Below are 21854 nucleotides of genomic sequence, written 5' to 3' on the forward strand. Positions count from 1 at the left end.
AAAGACACTCATGACAATGTAATAAGAACATCGACGCGATGCAATGAGAATTCGGAACTCCGTTTAAAGAAAGTGGCGAAACAAAAAAAAAACAGAATAAGTTATTGTGTATTTCAGGTTCTAAGTTTTTCTTTTCAGCCGTTATGCGTTTTTTCCATCAGAGTAATTTTGCACCATAACTATTCATGACCTAGCCGACATATAGATTTTTATTGCAGAAGTGGTTCTGATAAATTAAATGTTCCCCTGTATCTGACGTCATCTAGAAATGAAGGTTCATTGACCCTCTTTCTCATCTCTAACTCTGCCCCTAAAGAGTGATGGGCAGAAATTGTTGGCCGGTCACTCGTAGTAGGTGGGCCCTCTGGGCCGATTGTCCAGCACAGTGAAATAAAAAAGAACGTACCATATACCCAACTTATTACCATGACAAGCATCAGAAAGATACCGAGTTGCACGTAACTCAGCACGGTAGCGGGCAGCATGCACGCACCGGCGGCGAACGTGGTAAGAGCTGCCATTGTTATGGCGGCACTGAGGGTCTGAATCGCAAATAACGATCGCGACTGGCGATCCGACGCCGGAGCCTGACGATAAGACACCCCGAAATGGATTGTGAAGTCGACGGAGAGGCCGACGGTGAGGGCAAGAATAATGGACTCAAATATATTTAGCTCCCATCCAAGCAGAACGACAGAGGCAATGACAACGGAGACTGCACAGGTAATTGAAATTATAGCATAGAGCGTGACCAAGATATTGCGGATAGCCACAAATAGAACGCAGCTGGCTACAGCCAGAGACACGCCAACTGAGCGCGGAGTTCCAACGGCGAGACTCCGCTGAAGATCAAAAAAGTACAGCTGCTTCTTCCCAAAGCTTATGAACCATCCCCGGCTTAGTCCCGATGGAGCAGCCTTGAGCCTGTTTTCTACCCAACTGTTTACATCTTTCCAAAACTTGTCCATAGCTGCAAAGTCCTGCGACTCTCTGACATTAGTGTTGAGATAGAAATTCATGGCGACGATGTCGTTATCTGAGTTGAATCTCAGGCCTGGTCTATTGTATTCGCAAGGATATACTTGGCAGCCCAGTTCGTAGAGAGTTATTGCACACTGGTGAAATAAAGAGGGTTCGTAAGGAAATGAAGACTGAAGACAACATGGTGATATATCGGCTCCCGTAAGAGGATTCATACATGGTCCCTCCATAAAACTCCTGAATAAGTCGACAAAGCACACTTCCTCGTCGGGAGACGTAGTATCGTCATGAAATGACGAGTTTCGAAAATCTGCGCAGAAGTGGTACAGCCACTCTTGCGCCTCCGCTGTGGTAGGATCGAATTCGTCGTCCATGACAGTAGAACCCTTGGAGTCAGGATCCCAATGATTCCCGTTGTCAAGGGGCTTGATACCCCAGGTAATCATTGCCGGCATCAGGTCTGCCGCATCGCTCTCGAAGGCAAACATCTTCTCGTATACCTGGTCGTATTGCTCAAGGATGTGACTCATGCGGAAGACTTGAAACTCGGACTGTGAGGGAAGACGCATCCTTGGGGTAATGAAGACGACACAAAACCCCGCCAATCCCAAACCTACCAAGACAGCGATCCACACAACGCGTAGTTTTTCAATGGCTGCTGGCAGGTAGAACTCAAAGAAATTACAGCAAGCTTTTGATAGGTTTTGATAGCACCAGTCACAGGCATAACAAATTGTCCGACCCTTAGACGAGGTGATGGAACTTTCCTTCTCGTGCAGGAAATACTTTTCATGTATCATTACTGAAGCCGGGATCCACGTGACGGTGAAGACAAAATTGACCAAAATGGTGCTCCCTGCGTAGACGGAGAAGCAGCGGACGCTTGTAATCGAGCTGACGATGCCTGCGAAGAGCGCAGCCGATGTCGTAAAGCTCGTCACGAACATGGGCGTGGCAGAATGGCTCAGAGTCTCGCGAAGTATGGCGACGAGATTTTCTCGCGGATTCGGCGTCGCTCGCTTAGAAATCCGCCAGATGTCGACGTAGATGAAGCAGTCGTCCGCTCCGATTCCAACAATGAGCACTGACGTAAGTACGTTGACGTAGGGGGCGAAAGTCACCCTGAATACAGTGTGGTAGAGAAAATGAGCAACCGCCATTGACATGAACATACTCAGGATCGTCATTATAGTGACAAAGAAGGAACCTACATACACCCAAATAATCACGACCACAGCAGCACATCCAAAGCCAATGTAAAGTGAGTCTGATAAAATGTAATCTATAAACAGATCTATTTTAAATCCTGCTCCGATTGCCACTATTCTGATGTCATCGTCATATAAGGAAGGACTGTGCATATGCTCGTCATAAAATTTGCGCGTTTGATTGTTAGAATATTCTAGAGGTGGTAAGGTCATCAGGACAGGTAGGTGAAAGCCACCATGTAGAACCGACGTAACAAACTCGGAAGGCGTGAGAAAATGAAATATTGTGCTAATAGCTGTCGTATGATTGGAACAGGTTTCCGACACATTTCTGCAATCATTGTAGTCTTGCAAGCATCCAGCCATGTACTCCTCTGCACATTCTCGGAGTAGCCTCTTCACAACATTGACGTCATCTTCGTCGATATTCGCGCACGATGCCTTCCCGCTGACGCTTGCAACGAGGTGTCCCAAAGACCACGTTGGACAGCATGTCTCATTCGCATCGCGGAATGCGCATATCTCCTCGTAGCTCGGCTGAATGCGAAACGTCTGCTGGTCGTGGCGACACGCCGCTTTCATGGCGCTCGCGATGAACATATCGCTATCTTCTGAAGTACGGTAGACAATGCGCAGACGATCTGCAACTGAATGGAACGAATAAAAGAAGAGTGATAGGAATGAAACGAAGTCCCTGTCATTTAAACACAGAGAATAAAATTAGTTGAGTTGATTTGATTTGATTGGAATGTCATTGGCTGTCAGTCTGTAATGAAAGTAATTATGCACGTATTAGATTCGGCTGTTACATCGCTATATCAAACATAAAAAAAGAAGGCAAATTTACGAATCACTGTGCTAATTCCATGGTGTACTTCTTTCATCTTCCGGGACACACTATGAGTTTAGTCGCAAACGATGAAGACTCTCAATGTAATGGCGCCATTGCATAAATACTAAATATGAACTGATTGATATTTCCGTATATGATCTCCGAGTGTTGTGTCTAGGATCAAGTATTCAAAAAGATTTCTTTGACTATTGCTCTTTGTGAATGCACACCCATTTGGTCTGCAAAAACAACAAGGCTGTACTCCCCGCTGTTTGCTTACGACTTATTTTCTCTTGCAGCGAATTATTAAGATGCATATGGTCTGGTATTCCTATCAATATCCTCTTTCGACCTGAAATAAATAGTTGCAAGACTGCTGATTGTATCATCATCTCAATGCTTGACCAGTACTTCTTTTTTTCACCTGATTACATTCCTTCGTTCTTCTTTTGTCTTCTTTTCACTTCAACAATGCGCACGAATGTTCCATCAAGCCTAAATATTGAGTACTTTTCCAAGGTCTAGGAAATTGATGAACCGATCTGCCGTTTTATTTTAACGTGAAAATTTGCTCTAATTTCAATTTAAATCGACCATAACTACAGGTAATAGATATGTTATTCAGTATCAAGACATACACAAATAAATGAGAGAATTAAACAAAGTATCAGTGAAAAAAAAACGCGATTGAGTAGATTAATGATAACTTAAGGCTATTATGACGGAGGAGATAGCTAACTTGGAATGACTGTGGTGTGTTGAGTAGACTTTATTCTTAAACAAAGATAGAGGGATGCAAGAGTTTGGTTGCAAAACTTACGCCTTGATCCGCAACCTGGCTCGTCATATTCCACATCACGCAGATGGACATCACGCAGACTGGCGGACTTCCTGCGTCTGATGGAAGCCGATTGTCCAATCGGGGTTGGTCCCGTTTCGCCGATTGGCGCCGATGGATATGGGGAGTACAGCTCCGTCGGTTCAATGAATCGCTCGTAGGCCATCAAACGCCCACTCAGGACAGTGCCCCTGGCTTGGAAACCCTGATTGAGGATAACAAGTAAAAGTTTATTTTATTATGTAGCACGACACGCTTGGCACTACAATGTCTATTTATCAAATTACGTAAGTAGTGTTTCAGTTCAAACTGCCCGAACGAAATTTGAAATTTTCGTGCCATGATAGTCATTTTTTTTTTCACATTAAGATGATCGTTCGACTAATACCTAATTTCGGCACATTCCTGTACTAGTTTTTCTCTCTCCTGCTTTTTAATCTTGGTTTGTTTCTGTCCTTCTGCTAATGAAGATGATTTTTATTATTCTTCTCTCTTCCTGACACACGAAGCTGCTGACATCCTAACCTTCCCATAAGTGAAATTCTACACCTTATTCAATTTGACTATTATGATTTGAGTCAATGCAAGAACAGAATGGCAGCTCTTTTATCAACGTCGGACCGAAAGTCAAATTTTCGTCAAATTTTCTATCTGTTTGTAAATATCTGTAAATAAATTGTATTATAATGTAAACAGCACCAGTCTGCAAGAATCTTCAGTCTATTGAAGGAGGCAGACTTAATCAGAAGAAGAAGAAGAAAGTAAGACTGCCAAGATATTTAGAAGTGCTTCCATATTCATGCTTTTACTAAACAGTGCATGATAATAGTCGCCATGGTATATACAAAGTAACTCGGTAACGACGTCATCAACGCGCAATTTTCCCATTGGTCTTTACAAGAAAATGATCCTGAAAATATAGTTTTCGGTCGATGATTCAACAACTGTAACCTCACCCCTGAAATTTATCATTGCTATCTTATTTGCGACACGTTCAATCATTCATACACTGCAAATACAGAAATAATCGATGTTTTATTTCTTGGGGATTTCTTCATATCATATCAAGAAAAGCAATTGAGTGAAGTTTTTGTACAGGTCAGCTGGAGATTTTCAAAAATATGACATGACCTCATGTAATTTGCATAAATTCTGCCCCTCCTACTTTTATACATCACAACTTTGTAAAAACATGCGATACTTTTAGATATAACCCTCTCGAGACCAATGAGCCTGACGTGCAACTGAATCTTAGTCACCTTACTAGTCCAACCTCCTACGCCTGATTCATTAGATTTCAGAAAATGCTGACATCACATTATGAGCATTATCATACCATGCGAACGAATGCAAAGACAAGAGAAACACATCTTGAGAGAAAATAACGAAACGGTCAATCGCGATACAAGGTCAACAGATTATTGATACTTAGGATCCGACAAATTATCACCCTTCACAAAATTCTTTTTAAATATATCTATAATAGATATATGCCATAATGGTTCGATCTGCATCCTAGCAATTTGTCTCTATCAGGCCATTTGCATATACACAATCCTCCTCTGTCGAGTACTATTAGCTCAGGAGAGAGAATAACAGTCAGAGCTTTTACCTTTGATGGATCTTCCAGCGACAGCAGAGGATTTGTGAGGAAACTTGCGACACCGGCGGCAACGACAAGAGCGAAAATTACAAAGATGACCACCGATGGAAACTCAACCAAGAGATGCAAATAACTGTGAAGATAACAAGATGAGAGTAACAAGAACTACTTGTCTGTGACAAGTGGGATCGGAGGGGCGGGCATACACTTGGGTACTGCGAAGCTCGATTCGTGTAATACTTTGAATAATCAGTTGTTAGTTAGAGGTAAGTAGATTATCATAATAAAGAGTCACAAAATCGATTGTAGAAATACCGGAGTACTGTGCCCAAGATTATAGATATCGTTGTGTGTCGCCATTATTATGTCACTGTTGTGCGTTGTTGTTGCTTTTTTAAACGGATTTCATATGATATCTAACGAAATGACATTAATTTGCATTTAACAATTCAAACAATTTAAACAATTCCTTGACCACAACAGAGCAGATTTCTGTACGACCTTTATACACTTCAGGCTGTAATATTGAAAGATAAAGAAGAGAGGCATATAGTAATACATGCTTTAGATACAGGAACTACTGCAAAGATTACATTGGCTACATTTTGTGTTTTACAAAGGGGGTTAACGTTTGAGTCAGAGATGCATAGGAGAGCTTTTTCCCTTCATATAAGGAATTATGTTATCCTGTGCAATATTCTTAACGTAGCCTTATTAGCGATTAACAGATTACAGTAGCTGTAATAATAGATTTGAATCGTTTCAACTAAAAATTAATACTGAGGGATAAATTTTCCCTGTTGATAACTCCGCCCTAGTTTGTATGCGTTCACCTTCATTTTGAAAACAACATAACTTATGTTTCATGCTTTTTTTCTGTCGAGGCATTGCGAACTGAGAGTTTTTAACGATTGACAGCAGGTGAGGTACTTACGCAGAAGCGATGCCGCAGGTGCATCGGCGTCGCTTGCATCGGGCGACATCATCGCCATCGACGTCGTTCACCGTCTCATCCTGGTTGATGGCAAGAAACACAGATATGACGCTATATGTGACTGAATTGAAATCTACAGGTATTGCAGAAGCCCTGCATATAAAATTACACAGCTGACAGTATACATTTGCGTGATTAACCCTCGCGGTATACGGCTTAAATATCACCTTCCATTTATGCAATCTAAGAAAATTAGGTTCAACTTATAGGTTGAAGATAGAGAAGATAAGTTTAAGATAAGTTAACTTTAACTTTCAAGTTGAACCTATTTTTCTACCGTGTATAGCAAACTTTTCTGACCTTCAAGTGATTATTACATCAGGAATGTATTATTTTTCTCTCTTCATGTTCAAGACATGGTCTGTCGCTGCAAGCTACACTGTAAAAACATCGGTGTTACATTTAACACCATGGGTGTTAAATCTAACACCGATCAAACTTCAATAGAGGACCACACCCACAGGTGTAGAAAATGCACTGTGATGGTGTTGAAAAGTGTTCACCTGACACTTCGTGGTGTTAATTTGACACTGTACTTGGTGTTATTTTGACACTGTACTGGTGTTAATTCAAAAATGACACCACATGGTGTTGATTTGATATTTGTTGGTGTTAATGTGAATGGTTTAACACCCGTCCAGCTTCAATAAGAGACCACATCAGCTGGTGTTACTGTGGTGTAAATTTATTTGCACATTTTTTTTCAAAAATCTAGTATTTTAATGTAAAAATTCTTGATCGTCTTGTTTAAATTAAAAATCAACAGGAAGTGCAGTTACTAAGAAACTCTTCAAAAAAAAAAACAGTTTTATATTTGGAAATGACACCCGGAGGTGTTAATTTAACACCATAAATGAGCACCGAAAATTTAACACCAGCTCGGTGTTCACTATCTAACACCGGACTTTTTGCAGTATAATGTGTTGATTATAAACAGAGAAAAATGGACTGTGTGGGTTGGCCTTTGGAGGAGTGATCAAAATATTGGACAGGTTATCATGGGTATGGACCGTAAAAGATTAGAGGAAACCCTCAACACAAACCTGTAGTTGTGTAGACTGGCCTATTTATTTGACCACATTCACTGACAGATCTCATCCAGAGGACATTCAATGCTTCTATTATGATAACAGTCAAACTTGGAAAAAGTGCAGCTTCCCATCTGTCAGCACATTTAGGTATCCAATGCAAAGAAGAAGAGTTGATGAAGTACCCGTCTAAAGTTGGATTACTTTTTTTTATACGCTCTTTACATATTTCATTTTACATATATCTATGTGTATGTGTGTGTGTGTGTGTGTGTGTGTGTGTGTGTATTCATGATATATTTGCACATTATCTGCAGATGGCAATGATCGTATGGCGATGCTCATATCAATATTTACCTCTTTCGTTCACCTGGACTGAAAGAAAGGAACGATAAATCGATATCATATAATATCAGACCTTTATTTCCCGTATTTTTGTTTGAATCATTGTGTCATTCTCTTTAATATAGATGACACGAATATATTATTGTCTTCCCGGGGCACTTATGCAATATGTTACGGGTGGTATAGTTTATCATTTTTGTTTGGCACGACGCTTTGAGAAAACACGAATCTGGTGAATTAACATTCATACGAAATATCAAGATCTTGAAAAGAAATCATTAATCTTATTGAGACGGTATGCAATATCATAGTTCAAGTTCACGAAAAAGAAGAAAAAAAAACCATGGATCATTCTATTCATGTGAGTTCATTGTTGATCCTGCTGCGAGGAGAAGTCTAATTAAACTTGCGTACATGTATATGGTAATAGTTTATACCATATCTTTTTTTTTCCCTCAAAACGGTGTCATAATGTTTGTTTGCATATCCTTATCCACATCTTTACGTCGACAAAGATAAGAGACAGAGAAGAAAGAAAAAACATAATTGATTCGGTGACAGTTTTCTCGAAAGGTATGCCAGAGAAATCATTCGAAGAGGATATTCTTTTACACCTCTGTGACATCATGAACACTGCGGCTAGAATCTCTCCGCTCTCCCAAAACTCTGAACAAAACTCAGTAACCAGTGAGAGCAAAGTCAATGAAGCACACTGGCGTAAAAAAAGAGAGCAGGTAGAACAATGGCATCGCCATTGATAAAGCTCCGTCGGGCTACCGCTGGTATAAACTAGACCTCCTTTCACCAACCCGAATGGAGCGGAAACGGTTAAAAAGCAATGGCAAGCAAATACATTATTTCGCGTTTATACAAGCGTGTACGCATGCTGTGATGGTGTGTACAGTGTTTGGAAGAGTTTGTATGTGCTTACAAGAGTGTGCTTGCGAGCATGTGTGTGCATGTATGTATGCCTGTATATCTGTAGTAGGCCTATCATTGTATGTATTTACGATGTAAGTAGGCCTATATGAATGTATTTAACGTTGATATCAGGCAGTGACGTAGATTTATGTTGGCAGACAAAATTACTTACATCGCTATAGCAGGGCTCGACACTAACGGTGGCCCGGTGGCCCGGGGCCACCAAAAATGAAAGTCGGGCCACCAAATTTCAAAAAAGGGCAAATTTGGTGGCCCGCCTCGGGCCACCAAAATTTTTTGAAAAGTATGTCAATAACTTCGTAACTTTGTGCGCCGGAAATTAGCAGTTAAATTTGTTTAAAGGATGGATGAAAAGGACTGAATGAATGCCTGAGAGTGAGTGTTCCAAGTTTGTTGAAGTTTATTTATGAGTAGATATGTCCAACCTCTAATTCTTACTATCATAAATCTTAAATATTTGACTCATTTAAAAAAAAAACTTTTAATGTTTTTTATTGTGTGTTTTTTTTTTTCGGGACACCAAATTTTTCTCTCGGGCCACCAAAAATTTGGAATTTAGGATTTTGGTGGCCCCATCGGGCCACCAAACAAAAAAGTTAGTGTCGAGCCATGGCTATAGGCAGGCATAATTATGGTTACAGCTATGTGTGTACATCTCTGATATGCATCATGCATGTTGATATCGCAAAGATTTGTGCATCAGGGTATTGTGAAACTATCGCCTCGGAACAGTTCATCAGGTCGTCAAGCATTATCTCTAATGTGTACAATATTTTTAATGTCCTAGAGACTTTTTCATATAACTTGTTGAAAATAATGTCACCGTGGCCTATATGGCGTATTGGCGTAATAATCATTATGTCGTCCTCTACAGTGCATAGGACGTGAATACCTTGAAACACAATCACGTTCGTCGGGAGAAATCAATTTTACATAATTACATTGATGGTGCAGATTGCATCGTGAATCACATAACCTGTTGATGAGCTGCAACTTGAATATTACAGCCTGAAGTAATGATATATTAAGCCAAGATAGCACCCACATCGGCTACATGAAATGACATCACGCGGGGTATCACATTCATTTTACAGAATGTGTGTTACTTTGTATAACTTACCTTATTTGACAGACGGTTATATTTCATGTCTGAGCTGTCGTATACTGCTGCATAGATGATGCATCAAGTCGGATATGGGTGAACGTTACAGGATCATGTCAGGTGGAGACATTCAAGAACTGCTGTCAGCACGCCACAGCCATGCAATCACACCGTGTCACACACATCAGCTTGCCATGTTATGAACTCCTCGTAGTATACCATCACCACGCCTGTGTGCTCAAGTAGAGCGTGTATCTCATTGAGCGTCTGTGGCAACAGTGGTGAGGGAGAAGGCCTATTTTTGCGAGGCTCCGAGCGAGCACAGACTGACGAAGGACAGACGTGGTGAAGGGCTATTGACAATGAGCAATTCGCCTTGTCTGCGATTGAATAGCCTACAGCGAGTATTGACGAGCTTCCTTCTGAGAGAAAGGGGGTTAGGGTCAGCTGGGCTTCATATAGGGGGCGAGGTGATGGAAAACGACTCCTTTCTAAATTGGAGAGGCATATCATTTGGTTGATGTATCAACACTTTTTGTGTCTTTACTTAATCAATCTGAAATAGATCCTAACAGGTTCTACACATTATTTCATTCCTCAAAATCAGTGGTATCTTCACGTCAAAGTTTTACGTTTAAGGAAAACGTTTTTTTTTTTTTCAGTGACAATGCACGATTACACAATCGCCGTTACAAATGAGCATTACAAATGTAATGTATTATTATCATTATTATGTTTTGTCCAAATCCTGTCTTACCCCCAAAATGCAGCCACTATTCCATGTCAAAAGAAAGGCGATCCGATTTGATAGTGCTTTGACTGCCATGTATTTTTGCTCTCCTGAACATTTGACATTTTTGAGATAGGTCATGTTGGTCTTGTCGAACGAGTGACGATGTATATGTAATATATATGTGTGTGTTACATGTATATGCACACACACGCACAAACACACACATACACACACACGCACAAACACACACATACACACACACACACACATACACACATATATATGTATATATATATATATATATATATATATATATATATATATATTCATATACATATGTATACACATATATACAAAAACAAGGAGCAATTATTGCCGTCTCTTAGAAATACAACTTTCATATTTAATTTAAATTCTTGCTCGGATGATTTTCATGATAAAGACAAAAAAATAGATTTTAATTTTCAAATGAATTATAAACATGTATGGCCTTTATGGCCTATGTGGCACTGTACCCAATGATCTAATACATTCACTGTGGTTATATAATGATAATAATGTATCGCAAACATTCAGAATTTCATATTTGTCTTCCTACATTTTGTCCTTTGGGTACAAAATAAACATCTTACAAAATGGCAAAGTTTTGGAAAAGAAATATAAACTATTCACTTCCTTTCTCAAAATTGATTTCATTACGACTTACTGTAGTAAAAATCGAAACGTTGATTGATTCCTCTGCTTTGGTTCCAAGAGTATGTGAGATGTATTCATATGAGGCGTCACCATCTTTTTTTCAAGGGGAGGGGGGGGGGGGAGGTGCGTTTGTATTTCTGGTTGCACTTCCGGGTTTCATCACCTAAGAGCCCGTATTAGCGAGCGGGGATGGTCTGGATGAGGGGGGGGGGGGGGGCGATGTCCCACCTCCGAGACCATGAACATTTAGATTGTGCGCGCATATATGATAAGTAAGTTTTTAAATCATTTTTTTGTAAGGGTCTGACGGGGGTTGCGTTCGCACCAACCACTTCTCCCCCTGGTGACGCCCATGACCTTATCTGCTTTCTGATAGAATGTTGGTGTTTCGAAAGCACCTACTTCGTTTTATCAATAGCAACGAATAATATTTGAATAAACTTATAAAATGAAACAAGAAAAAAAAGTGATATGAAAGAAATATTAACTATTCTTTTAAGTTTGACTGGTCAAAATCCTGACATAGACGTTATTCTCGCTAAAAAATAAAATGTCTTCTGCATGCACATACATGTATACCCTTTAGGCAGGCACATAAAATCAAATGTTACTATATTCAACACAGAGACATGACAATCAAATTACAGAATACGTTAATTGCATACATGCAGCTGCATATATGTTTTACGTAAACGCAGGGACAATAAGTCTATTAGTAGATTTCTTGCATCAATATTATCATGAGAATTGAAAGTATACAATGTGTATCTATCTTCCATACCAAATAGTGTATTTTGTAACACTATTTGTGATTGGTCATGCTCTATTCTAGTCAATATACACTCCAAAAGCATCATTAGCACTCGTGCAATTCTATTCTATCATGGCCTTAGGCTTTGGTGAAATAAAACTGCACTTGACATGCTTGAGTTAATAGTAGCCGGGTTCACACGTACACCAATTAGCGGGATACAAATCTCGAGATTTGCATCGCGATCGTCATCCCAAGAAATCTTGCGCTGGTTCCTCAATTAGCGGGATAATTGGCCCCGCGCTGGTACGTGTGAACGGTCGGGACTAGAATCTCGAGTTTTTATATCCCATCATGCAATGCGCACATCACAACAGCGAGGCCTCTGCGAAGAGGTCCTTCACCTCTTTGGAGCACAACAACAACAGCGCGCGAACCACACCACTGACGCGTAAAAGACAATGGACAAAGGTAAGTGCGCGCAGGCAGTGATAGAGAAGGGCGCAGTGTGACCCAGTTTCCAGGCTTTGCTGTTATCTCTATCGGCAATTAGCGGGATAATTCGGTACGTGTGGACGCTCGCCAAATTAGCGGGATACCGATCGCGATCGCTATCCCGCTAATTTGGTACGTGTGGACGCTCGCAAAAAAACTCGGGATGAGCATCGCGATCGTCATCCCGCTAATTTGTACGTGTGAACCCGGCTAATGTATTTGCCGAGCATAATTATACAGTGCATTCAAGATCATGTAATATTTATAAAATTTATATCATAATGCGCAGTGCTCTCAGCCATTTTTTTTTTTTTACAGACATGATAAAAAAATTATACGCTACGTGCACTCAAAGGTCATTCATATTACAATGGAGTATACATTGTACTAAAAAGAAATAAACATTGACTCTTTATGATATCTCGTTTTCACTTGTAAGGCAAGGTTTATTCACAAATAGGTAACGAAATACTTCTACTGTATACATTCAATTTTGCATAAAGCATTTTTGTTTGGTCTTTCTAGCTAATGTCCCTCACCAGTGAAACTAAAAACTCTGCCAGTTTTTGAATTTTAAGAAGTGCGTAATATACAAGCAGTGTCCCAATGCAGTAGCAATGTGTCTGACTACAGGTAATGCACAACTTTTTTGAGTACAAGGCTTATTTATCAACCCGTTACTTGACATAATTGTAATATGTACCGTCAATATCCATCTCTCTACTCTGACCCCTTCCTCTCATTCCGCTCCCTTCCCCACCCCCCCCCTCTAGCTTTTTCTCTTTTCCTGATTGCATGTACCTCAAGATAGCATACAGTATACTACCACAATAAATAAAATCAAATAACTTTCAAGAATTTTCGTTCAATAGTCATGTCGGTGAAATCATCTCTCCTGAATTTCTGATGATACATAACATAATGAACACACATCCACATTGCACTCTGTACGCATATAAACATTTGATTGCACAATAGAATACACTTGGAAAGCAATCAATAGATTATGCATAATTATGAGTGAATAAAAAAAATCATGTATATATATATATATACATTATATGAAGAGCTTGCTCCCGAATACAGCGTACATCACTGTTGTTTCTTTACCGGAAACTTTTTGTATCATTCAAGTAAGAAACAGACGTAGTCTCAAAAATAATTGTATTGTATTGTATTGTATTGTATTTATTCAGACAAATCAAAAAACAACATGTCTAGGGGTGCAAAAAAAAGGTACGAATACCCATGCATGTCTGCACCCCTGGAGTACATCATCACAAAAATTAAACAAATTAAAAAATTATGATTGGAACATTGAAATACAAAAATCTAAATACATATAGGTACAAAATATAATACAGTTATTGTAAAATGACAATGAAATCAAACTCTGGCCTTCTGAACAGCAATATATTGCACAAAAAAAATGGGTAACCAGGATAAAATGTAAATAAGTGATATCGCAAGAGAGGAAATAATCATCTAAGACAACAAACCATATTGCAGGGTATACTAGCGGAATATTAAAACATGGACGAATACATTAAAAAAAAAAAAGAGTCTATATCATAGTATATGCACATTAATATTGCACCGGACAGAGTAAGGTTAAAATTCATCAAATGAGACTTATATGATATACATGATACATTGTAGGATGAATTCACATACATAAAAAAACTGTCTTAATAAATATTTAAAGCGAGAAAGAGATGTACTGGCTACAATGTTACTTGGCAATGAATTCCATTCTTGTGAAGTCTTGAGATAAAAAAGAACATTTGAAAATAATCAGTTCTTGCAAACGGGATATATACTTTTCTTATTATGATCATTTCTACCAAATCTGTTCTCTCGTGTAATTCTTTGTTGTCCAGTATTCACTATATCATTTATCATTTTGTAAAAACATTATAAGTCTGAAAAAGCTTACGTCTTGTAATTAATTTCGAGAAATGTATCTTTTGCAACAACGTATCATAACCTGTTTCCCAGTCACGAAAACAATAATCTAACAAACCTCTTCTGAACACGCTCAAGTATGTTAATGTGAGATAATCTGTATGGATCCCATGCAGCAGCACAATATTCTAAACATGGACGTATAAGAGAATTATATAAAACTGATTAAAAACATGTGAGGGACAATGTAAAAAAATTCCTTTTTATGACACCAATAATTTTATTACATTTAACATACGTTTTCATTACAATGATCGTTCCAGTTGAGTGTTTTCATTGATAATTATTCCTAGATATTTTTCTGAATGAGTTATACTTAATTTCTTTTCACATAAAACATAATCATAATCATATTTTGTTCTTTTCCGTGACATTTTCATAATCTTACATTTATTAACATTAAAGTCAAGATGCCATGTCTTAGACCATATACCCAAAGCATCAAGATCTCCTTGTAAATCGTCACAGTCTTCAAGTGAATTAATACACCTATACAAAAATGCAATCGTCTGCATAAAGACGAATATTGGAAGATATATCATTAGTAATATCATTTATGAAACATAAAAAAACAAAAATGGGACCAAGGATGGTTCCCTGCGGGACACCAGACTTAACATCAACCCAGTCGGCACATTCCCCGTTGAGCACAACCCTCTGCTCTCTATGTTCTAGAAAATTCATGATCCATTTCAAATTGGAGTTTACTACACCGTACCTTTGTAATTTAATTTCTAAAAGACTGTGCGGAACACTATCAAACGCCTTGGCGAAATCTAAAAAGACGATATCCACTTGGGAGCCTGAGTCCATCGCACTTGACCAATCGTGAATAGCTTCGATCAATTGTGTCTCACATGAGCGCTTTTCACGGAAACCGTGCTGACCGTCACACAATATATTGTTCACTGACAGGTGATTAACAAGTCGACGACATACAATCTTTTCAAGTAATTTTGCACACAATAGAAGTCATAGAAATTGGACGATAATTATTTGGGTCGTTTTTTCTCACCTTTCTTAAATATAGGGCAAAATGTTAGCTCTTCGCCAGTCAACGGGCAGCTTTTCCCGAGGACAAAGATTCATTGAATAATTTACATAAGGAACTGGCTAATTGTTCAGACCCTTCTTTCAATATTTTTTGCTGGCAAGCCGTCTGGTCCTTGGGATTTACTGACATCAATATTCTGTAATAATTTACGCACTTCAGCGACATCACAAACAATATTTTCCATGACTGGAACACAAGAAAAAACAAATCGTTCAGTCGGGGATGAGTAAAACTGGGAATCATTGAATGTAAACTGAAAACTGTGTATTTAAAATATGTGCAATCATTTTTGTCATCTGTTACGTGAGTTCCGTTTTACTACCAAAGATGATATCGTCTTTGTTCAATCTTCTTTGATTTAACAAACTTCCAAAATCTTTTCGGATTTTGCTTTATATCCTCACATAAGGTATTACACATATAATTCTTATATTTTTTGTTTCAACAATTTCTTAGCTTCCCGTCTTATTTGTGAAAATTTTTTCACGGTCATTCTTAGCGTTCGTTGTTTTTAGCAATATCATATAACTTCTTACGTTTTTTTTAAGTATTTTTCTTCACTTCTTTATCAATCCATGGTACGTAAGAACCAATAGTTACATTGCGTTTTAGGTATATTTTTTCTCAACTGCATCTAGTAGACTACTCTTCCATATTTTCCAATCGGACTCAATGTCATTACATGATTTACCGTGCATTTGCGATTGTAACAGATCATTTCTATAAGAATCAAAGTTAGCTCTTGAGTAAAGATAAATCATCCTACGATTCTGATTCATTATCTGTGTGTTACAAAGAATCTTAAAAAACAATAGCATCATGATCACTTATACCTGAAATAATTTTCACATCACTTATCATAGTTGGATCAGTTGAAAATAACAAATCTAGTGTATTACTAGATGTTATTGTAATTCTGGTTGGTTTTCCGAGATGTGTTGATAAAAAGAATTCATTTCTATTATATGTAACATTTGATCAGTCAACTGAGAATTGTCCAAATCAGTAAACAAACCCGTCTGACCACTTTAACTGTGGGAGATTAAAAATCTCCTGTCAGAATAATTTGCTTATTTCTCTTACCATTTTCGGTTATATGTGACAGAGATTTTTCTAATTCATACATATTGATCATACAAACTATTTGGTGGTCTGTAGAATACACCTAAAAACAACGATTTCTTATTTGGAGAAGACATTTCACACCAGAGTATTTTCACAATTTGTTTCTAAATCTTGGCGATGCGTTACACATATCTCTTGCTTATGAGCAATAAGTACACCACCACCATGTCTATTTCTATCTTTCCTTAACACGCTGTAATTTTGTGGAAAAAATCTCAGCTGATATAACGTCACACCCCAAGTGCGTCTCAGTACAAAACATAACATCGGGATTTTCAATTTCTATGATTGCCTGTAATTCTTCCATCTTATTAACAACACTTCTCACATTCAAAGATATACATTTCAAGGTTTGATCAACATTATATCTACACTTATCAGAACTAAAAACATTTCATACTTTTTATCTGTTCTGCCTGTCTCTCTGTCTTTACCCTCATGCCGTGCATAGCATGACCCATGAACAGTCTGACGGGCACTCTCTTCTTGGCCGACAATCTAGAATGGACAAAGTTTCGCTTTGTGTCCATATTGCATACATCGACTACACTGAAGTTGCATACCATGGCGACATGACTGCGACCTGTGATTGGGCTCTCCGCAATTTTGACAGCCGAGCGGGGACTCCATGGTAGCTGGGATACAACTGAAGGGGTGGGGCACGGAGCACTGATGCGTACGATGGTCTGTCGAGAGCGTAAACTGTAAGGGATGCGTTGGATGTCGGTATTTGTGCGCTTTTGGAGTGGCCGGGTGGGATGGTACACGCGAGACGTCGTGGGGTGGGGTGGCTGGTTGAGGTGATACATGTGATGGTTGGATGGGCCGTGGGGAGGAGGACCTTGGGGAGGCGGGTGGGAATCGAACTGTTGCTGTCGGAGGGGTAGGTTGGGTTGAGGATAGTATGGATGCGAGCTCGGTTGACTGGGAGGTCCGTTGCCGAGTGGGGGCGTGGTTGTTTGCTGTGGCGAGATGGCGGCTGGGGGGTGGTTGACGATTTGGGGGCATCTGACGAGAAGTTGACGGATTTTGATGGAGACTTTGTTTATCTGTTCGTAGGGTTCCTGGAGGTGTCGGTGGTTCACTTGAGGGGGGTGCAGTTCGGGGTGCGGCTGATGCAGAAGCCTTGGGGATGTCCAACAGGGCATCAATGGCGTGCTGCACTTTACGTAACTCCATTGTTAGGTCGTCGACTCTTTGAGGCAGGCATTTGCATTTTCATACAAAGAGGGCCAGAAGAGTCACGGGGAAGGGCGCACAGTTGACAAAGGCGATCTCTCGGCTGGTGAACTGAAACTATTGTGAGACGACTGGTCGCTGGCAGTAGAAATGTCATTGTCCTTCTCAAGTACAATGCGGGTGCGGGTGAGGACAAAAATGGCGGACTATAACCGGATTTAGCTCAGGGTATATCGCACCCAAGTCCTTTTCGATGAGGTTGTCCTCAAGGTCGGTGTCGGTCTCGATATTGAGAAGGCGTGATAGGCATATTATTTCCAGTGCCTTTCTGGTACTTTGGACAGTTACACCCTTTGGTAGTTTAAAGGAAAAGTTGCCAGATCCTGGTATCCCCTTGTACTTGTTTGATTTAGGGCCGGACACCATGGTTTCAGTTTACTGGAACGTAGAGTTTCAAGTTCGACACGGCACACACAGGTGGGACTAACGACCGACGAATGTGTGTGAACGGTATGTGAGTTAAACGAAATATGTACTTACTGTCGGTAACAATAACATCTCACTTGGTAATCCATTTCGTGGTTGAAGCAAAATTTCAAGGTCAGTGATATTCCCGGGAGGTCCACATTTAGAGAGTTTTCTGCTGGTGAGATGACAAGTCCGCTTTTCAGAGTTTTGACGCCTAGAAACTTGTTGAACACCTTAGACATTCTTGTCCGCCCGCGTGGAAGCAACAGTATATGAATTTGAAAGGGTTTTTTTTTTTTTCTTTCTCTCTACGTGCCAATTGACAATGGCTTTTAGACCTAAGTGGTTTCATCCTCTAGTGACAGGCGTTTTGGCCCAGCATGGATAAACTTTTAAGTGACAATTACATTGACGTTGTATACATATGTATGTATACATGTAAATATATATATATATATATATATATATATGAATATACATACGTATATATTATATATATACGCTTTATTATGTATATTTATGCCATTACTGCACGTATTGGAAATATATTATCTTTCGTCAGAAGTGTCCACATGCTGCTCATGCGCGTGGTCCTCCCTTGTCATTTCAATTGTGTTTTCAGACGTCGTTTTCCTGACGAAGCACGATAAAGAGATTTGCGCAAAGCTTTTCTGGGGTCCGATGGTACGGCACATCGAAACGAAAAGAAACGTTCCGTAGAACCAGCTTATGGTCATGACGAGAACGAGGAACGTACCCAATTGCACGTAACTGAGTACCGTTGCGGGCAGCATGAAGGCTCCAGCAAAAAAGGTGGTTAGGGCCGCCATGGTTAGAGCGGCGCTAAGTGTTCGCAAGGCGAACATAGACCGCCCCTCACGATCTTCGTCAGGAGCCTGGCCGTAGGAGACGCCATAGTGGATCGTGAAATCCACCGAGAGTCCGACAGCTAGTGACAAGATGGTCGACTCGAAGATGTTCAGCTCCCAACCTAAGAGGACGACAGATGCAATGACGACGAAAACTGCAAATGCAATTGTTAGTATGGCATACAGGGTCACGAGAACATTCCTGATGGCTATCAGCAGGACGACAGCCGCTACTGCCAGAGATACGCCGACCGAGAGCGGTGCACCGGTGGCCAGGCCATTCTGTAGATCGTAGAAAAACAGCTGCCAACCGTGGGAGCTCACGAACCAGCCATTCTCCATTCCCGCTGGCGCATCATCCACTTGTGAGTCTACAAATTGGTTTAGCTCCTGCCAGAAGTTACTCATTTCTTGGTAATCCTGAGATAACTTTATATTTGTTTGCAAACTGATAGTCAGTGCAACGATAGTGTCATCGTCACTGAAGAATAGACCGGGACTCCCATAAGTGCAGATGTGGGGGTCAAGAACACAGCGTATCGTGGAGTAAACTTTTGCACACTGGACGAATAAATCAGGAGTATAAGGAAAATGTGTTTGACTACAGCATGGAGAGAGACTTCCCCCATCTAATGGATTTATACATGGCCCCTCCATGAAATCTCGGAAAGAATCGATAAAACATCCTTCCTCGCGCAACGGGTCTGCGTCGCTGTCGTGGAAACTCGCATTCCGGAAATTTGCACAAAACTCATACAGCCATTGTTGAGCCTCTTCTGATGTGACGTCGAACGTTTCGTCCATGACGGTCGTTCCCTCTGAGTCTGGGTCCCAGTGATCGCCATTATCCAATGCCTTGATACCCCACACAACGAAGGCGGGCAAGTTCCTGGCAGAGTCGCTTTCAAAGGCAAAGTTCTTCTTGTAGACTTGGTCGTATCGCTCGAGTATGTGACTACTTCGGAAAACTTGAAAATCGGACTGGGACGGCAAGCGCAATCGGGGTGTGATGAAGACCACGACAAATCCGCCTATTCCAAGCCCAGTCAGAAGGATTATCCACAGTATCCTCAATTTATTGATAGCGATTGGCAGATAGACCTCGAAGAAGGTGCTGCCAGCTCTGGCTATACGGTTGTAAAACCGCCCAACAGTAAACCAACATCCACAACACTTACAGGATGAGCCCTCCTCGTCGTTGCCGTTGCATAAGAAGTACTTTTCATGGATCATCACGGCCGCTGGGATCCACGTCATCGTGAGGACGAAGTTGACGATGATGGAACTGCCCGCAAACACCGAAAAGGTGCGAATGGCGGTGATTGAGCTGACGATCCCGGCGAACAGGGCCGACGACGTCGTGAAACTCGTCACAAACATGGTGATCGAAGCGTGCTTGAGCGTCTGTTGGAGAATCATAGCATGGTTAACTCGACCTCCCCCAATTTCTGCCTTGACTAACTTCCAGATGTCGACGTATACGAAACAGTCGTCAGCACCAATGCCGATGACAAGTACAACCGTGACTACGTTGATGAATCCAAAGAAGGGAACTCTAAATATGGTGTGATAAAGAAAATAAGCAACGACCATTGCCATAATCATACCTAACACAGTCATGAGGGTGATGAATAAAGACCCAACGTACATCCATATGACGAGCAAAACGAAAGCACACCCAACCCCTATGTACAACGAGTCCGACAATAGATAAGATGCGAAAAGATTGAGCTTGAAATTTCCTCCGATGCCTACATGTATTATTCGCAGAGAATCCCCTTGGAGGGAGGACGAGCTTATATGATCATTGTAAAAATCGGACCAATACCACTCGGGGAGGGGAGGAGCTACCAGGGTGTACTCTAGAGCAAAATTTCCTTCCGACACCATTGCTGCAAAATCATCGGGCGTGAGATAATGGAAAACTGTATGAATCAAAGTGCTGTAGTACGTGCAGTTGTCTGGTACGCCGATGCAGGTGATATCATCAGTGCCATCAAAACAAGCACCTGAAGCTCGATAATAGTCTACGCATTCAAGAAGCACAGTTTTCAGAACTTCTACGTCGGCTTCAACAATCCCCGCACAAGAGTCTTTACCGGCGACGAGGGCCGTCACATGCCCGAGAGACCAAGTTGGACAGCGGGTACTATTGTCCGTGTAACAATAGCTGATGAATCCGTCGGTCTCGCGATAATTTTCCCGGTCGTGTTGGCACACAGCTCTCATGACGGTTGCAGAGAACATGTCCGCTCCACCGTCAGATTGGTACACCATCCGCAATGGGTTGCTCACTACAAAATGAGAAAAAAAATATAAAGTTCTCAGAGAATAATTGAATAGGCGTTGTGGTGCAGCATTGGTAATACACGTTAAATATTGGGCTCTGACATAATCTCAGATGCCTCGGTTTCAGGGTGATCTATCACTTGGTTTAGTCCCATTTCGTCTAATAGATATTTAGTCTCAACCCACGTGGTCTAATCATATTTCGTCTGCAACCAGTTCGTCAATTGACCACTTAGTCTATGTGCCACTTCATTACCAGTTGGTCTACTTCCAGGTGGGCTATACCCATTTCGTCTAATACCTACAGTTGATCTGACGATATGGAAAAAAAAAATCAAGGAGACAAAATTGCAATTA

General features: G+C 40.5%; 2 protein-coding genes across 2 annotated transcripts in view; both read right to left on the bottom strand.

Annotated features, from left to right (window-relative positions):
• Positions 1-209: 209 nt before the first annotated feature.
• On the bottom strand, positions 210-18581 carry LOC139714552 (protein dispatched homolog 1-like). Its single transcript, XM_071626243.1, has 6 exons — positions 18435-18581; positions 17127-17804; positions 6397-6476; positions 5472-5595; positions 3842-4064; positions 210-2836 (listed from the first exon to the last, which is right to left on the bottom strand). The coding sequence occupies exons 1-6, from the start codon at positions 18579-18581 to the stop codon at positions 210-212; spliced, it is 3879 nt and encodes a 1292-aa protein (XP_071482344.1).
• Positions 18582-18887: 306 nt separating this feature from the next.
• Positions 18888-21854, bottom strand: part of LOC139714555 (protein dispatched homolog 1-like) — a 47901-nt gene continuing 44934 nt past the window's right edge. Inside the window, exon 6 of the mRNA XM_071626248.1 lies at positions 18888-21502. Within this exon, the coding sequence (XP_071482349.1) occupies positions 18888-21502 (2615 nt within the window). The remainder of the gene's footprint in view (positions 21503-21854) is intronic.

This window comes from Diadema antillarum, unplaced genomic scaffold, assembly GCF_040938485.1.
Source record: "Diadema antillarum isolate AM-2024a unplaced genomic scaffold, OU_Dant_1.0 seq00002314_RagTag, whole genome shotgun sequence".
Taxonomy (NCBI): domain Eukaryota; kingdom Metazoa; phylum Echinodermata; class Echinoidea; order Diadematoida; family Diadematidae; genus Diadema; species Diadema antillarum.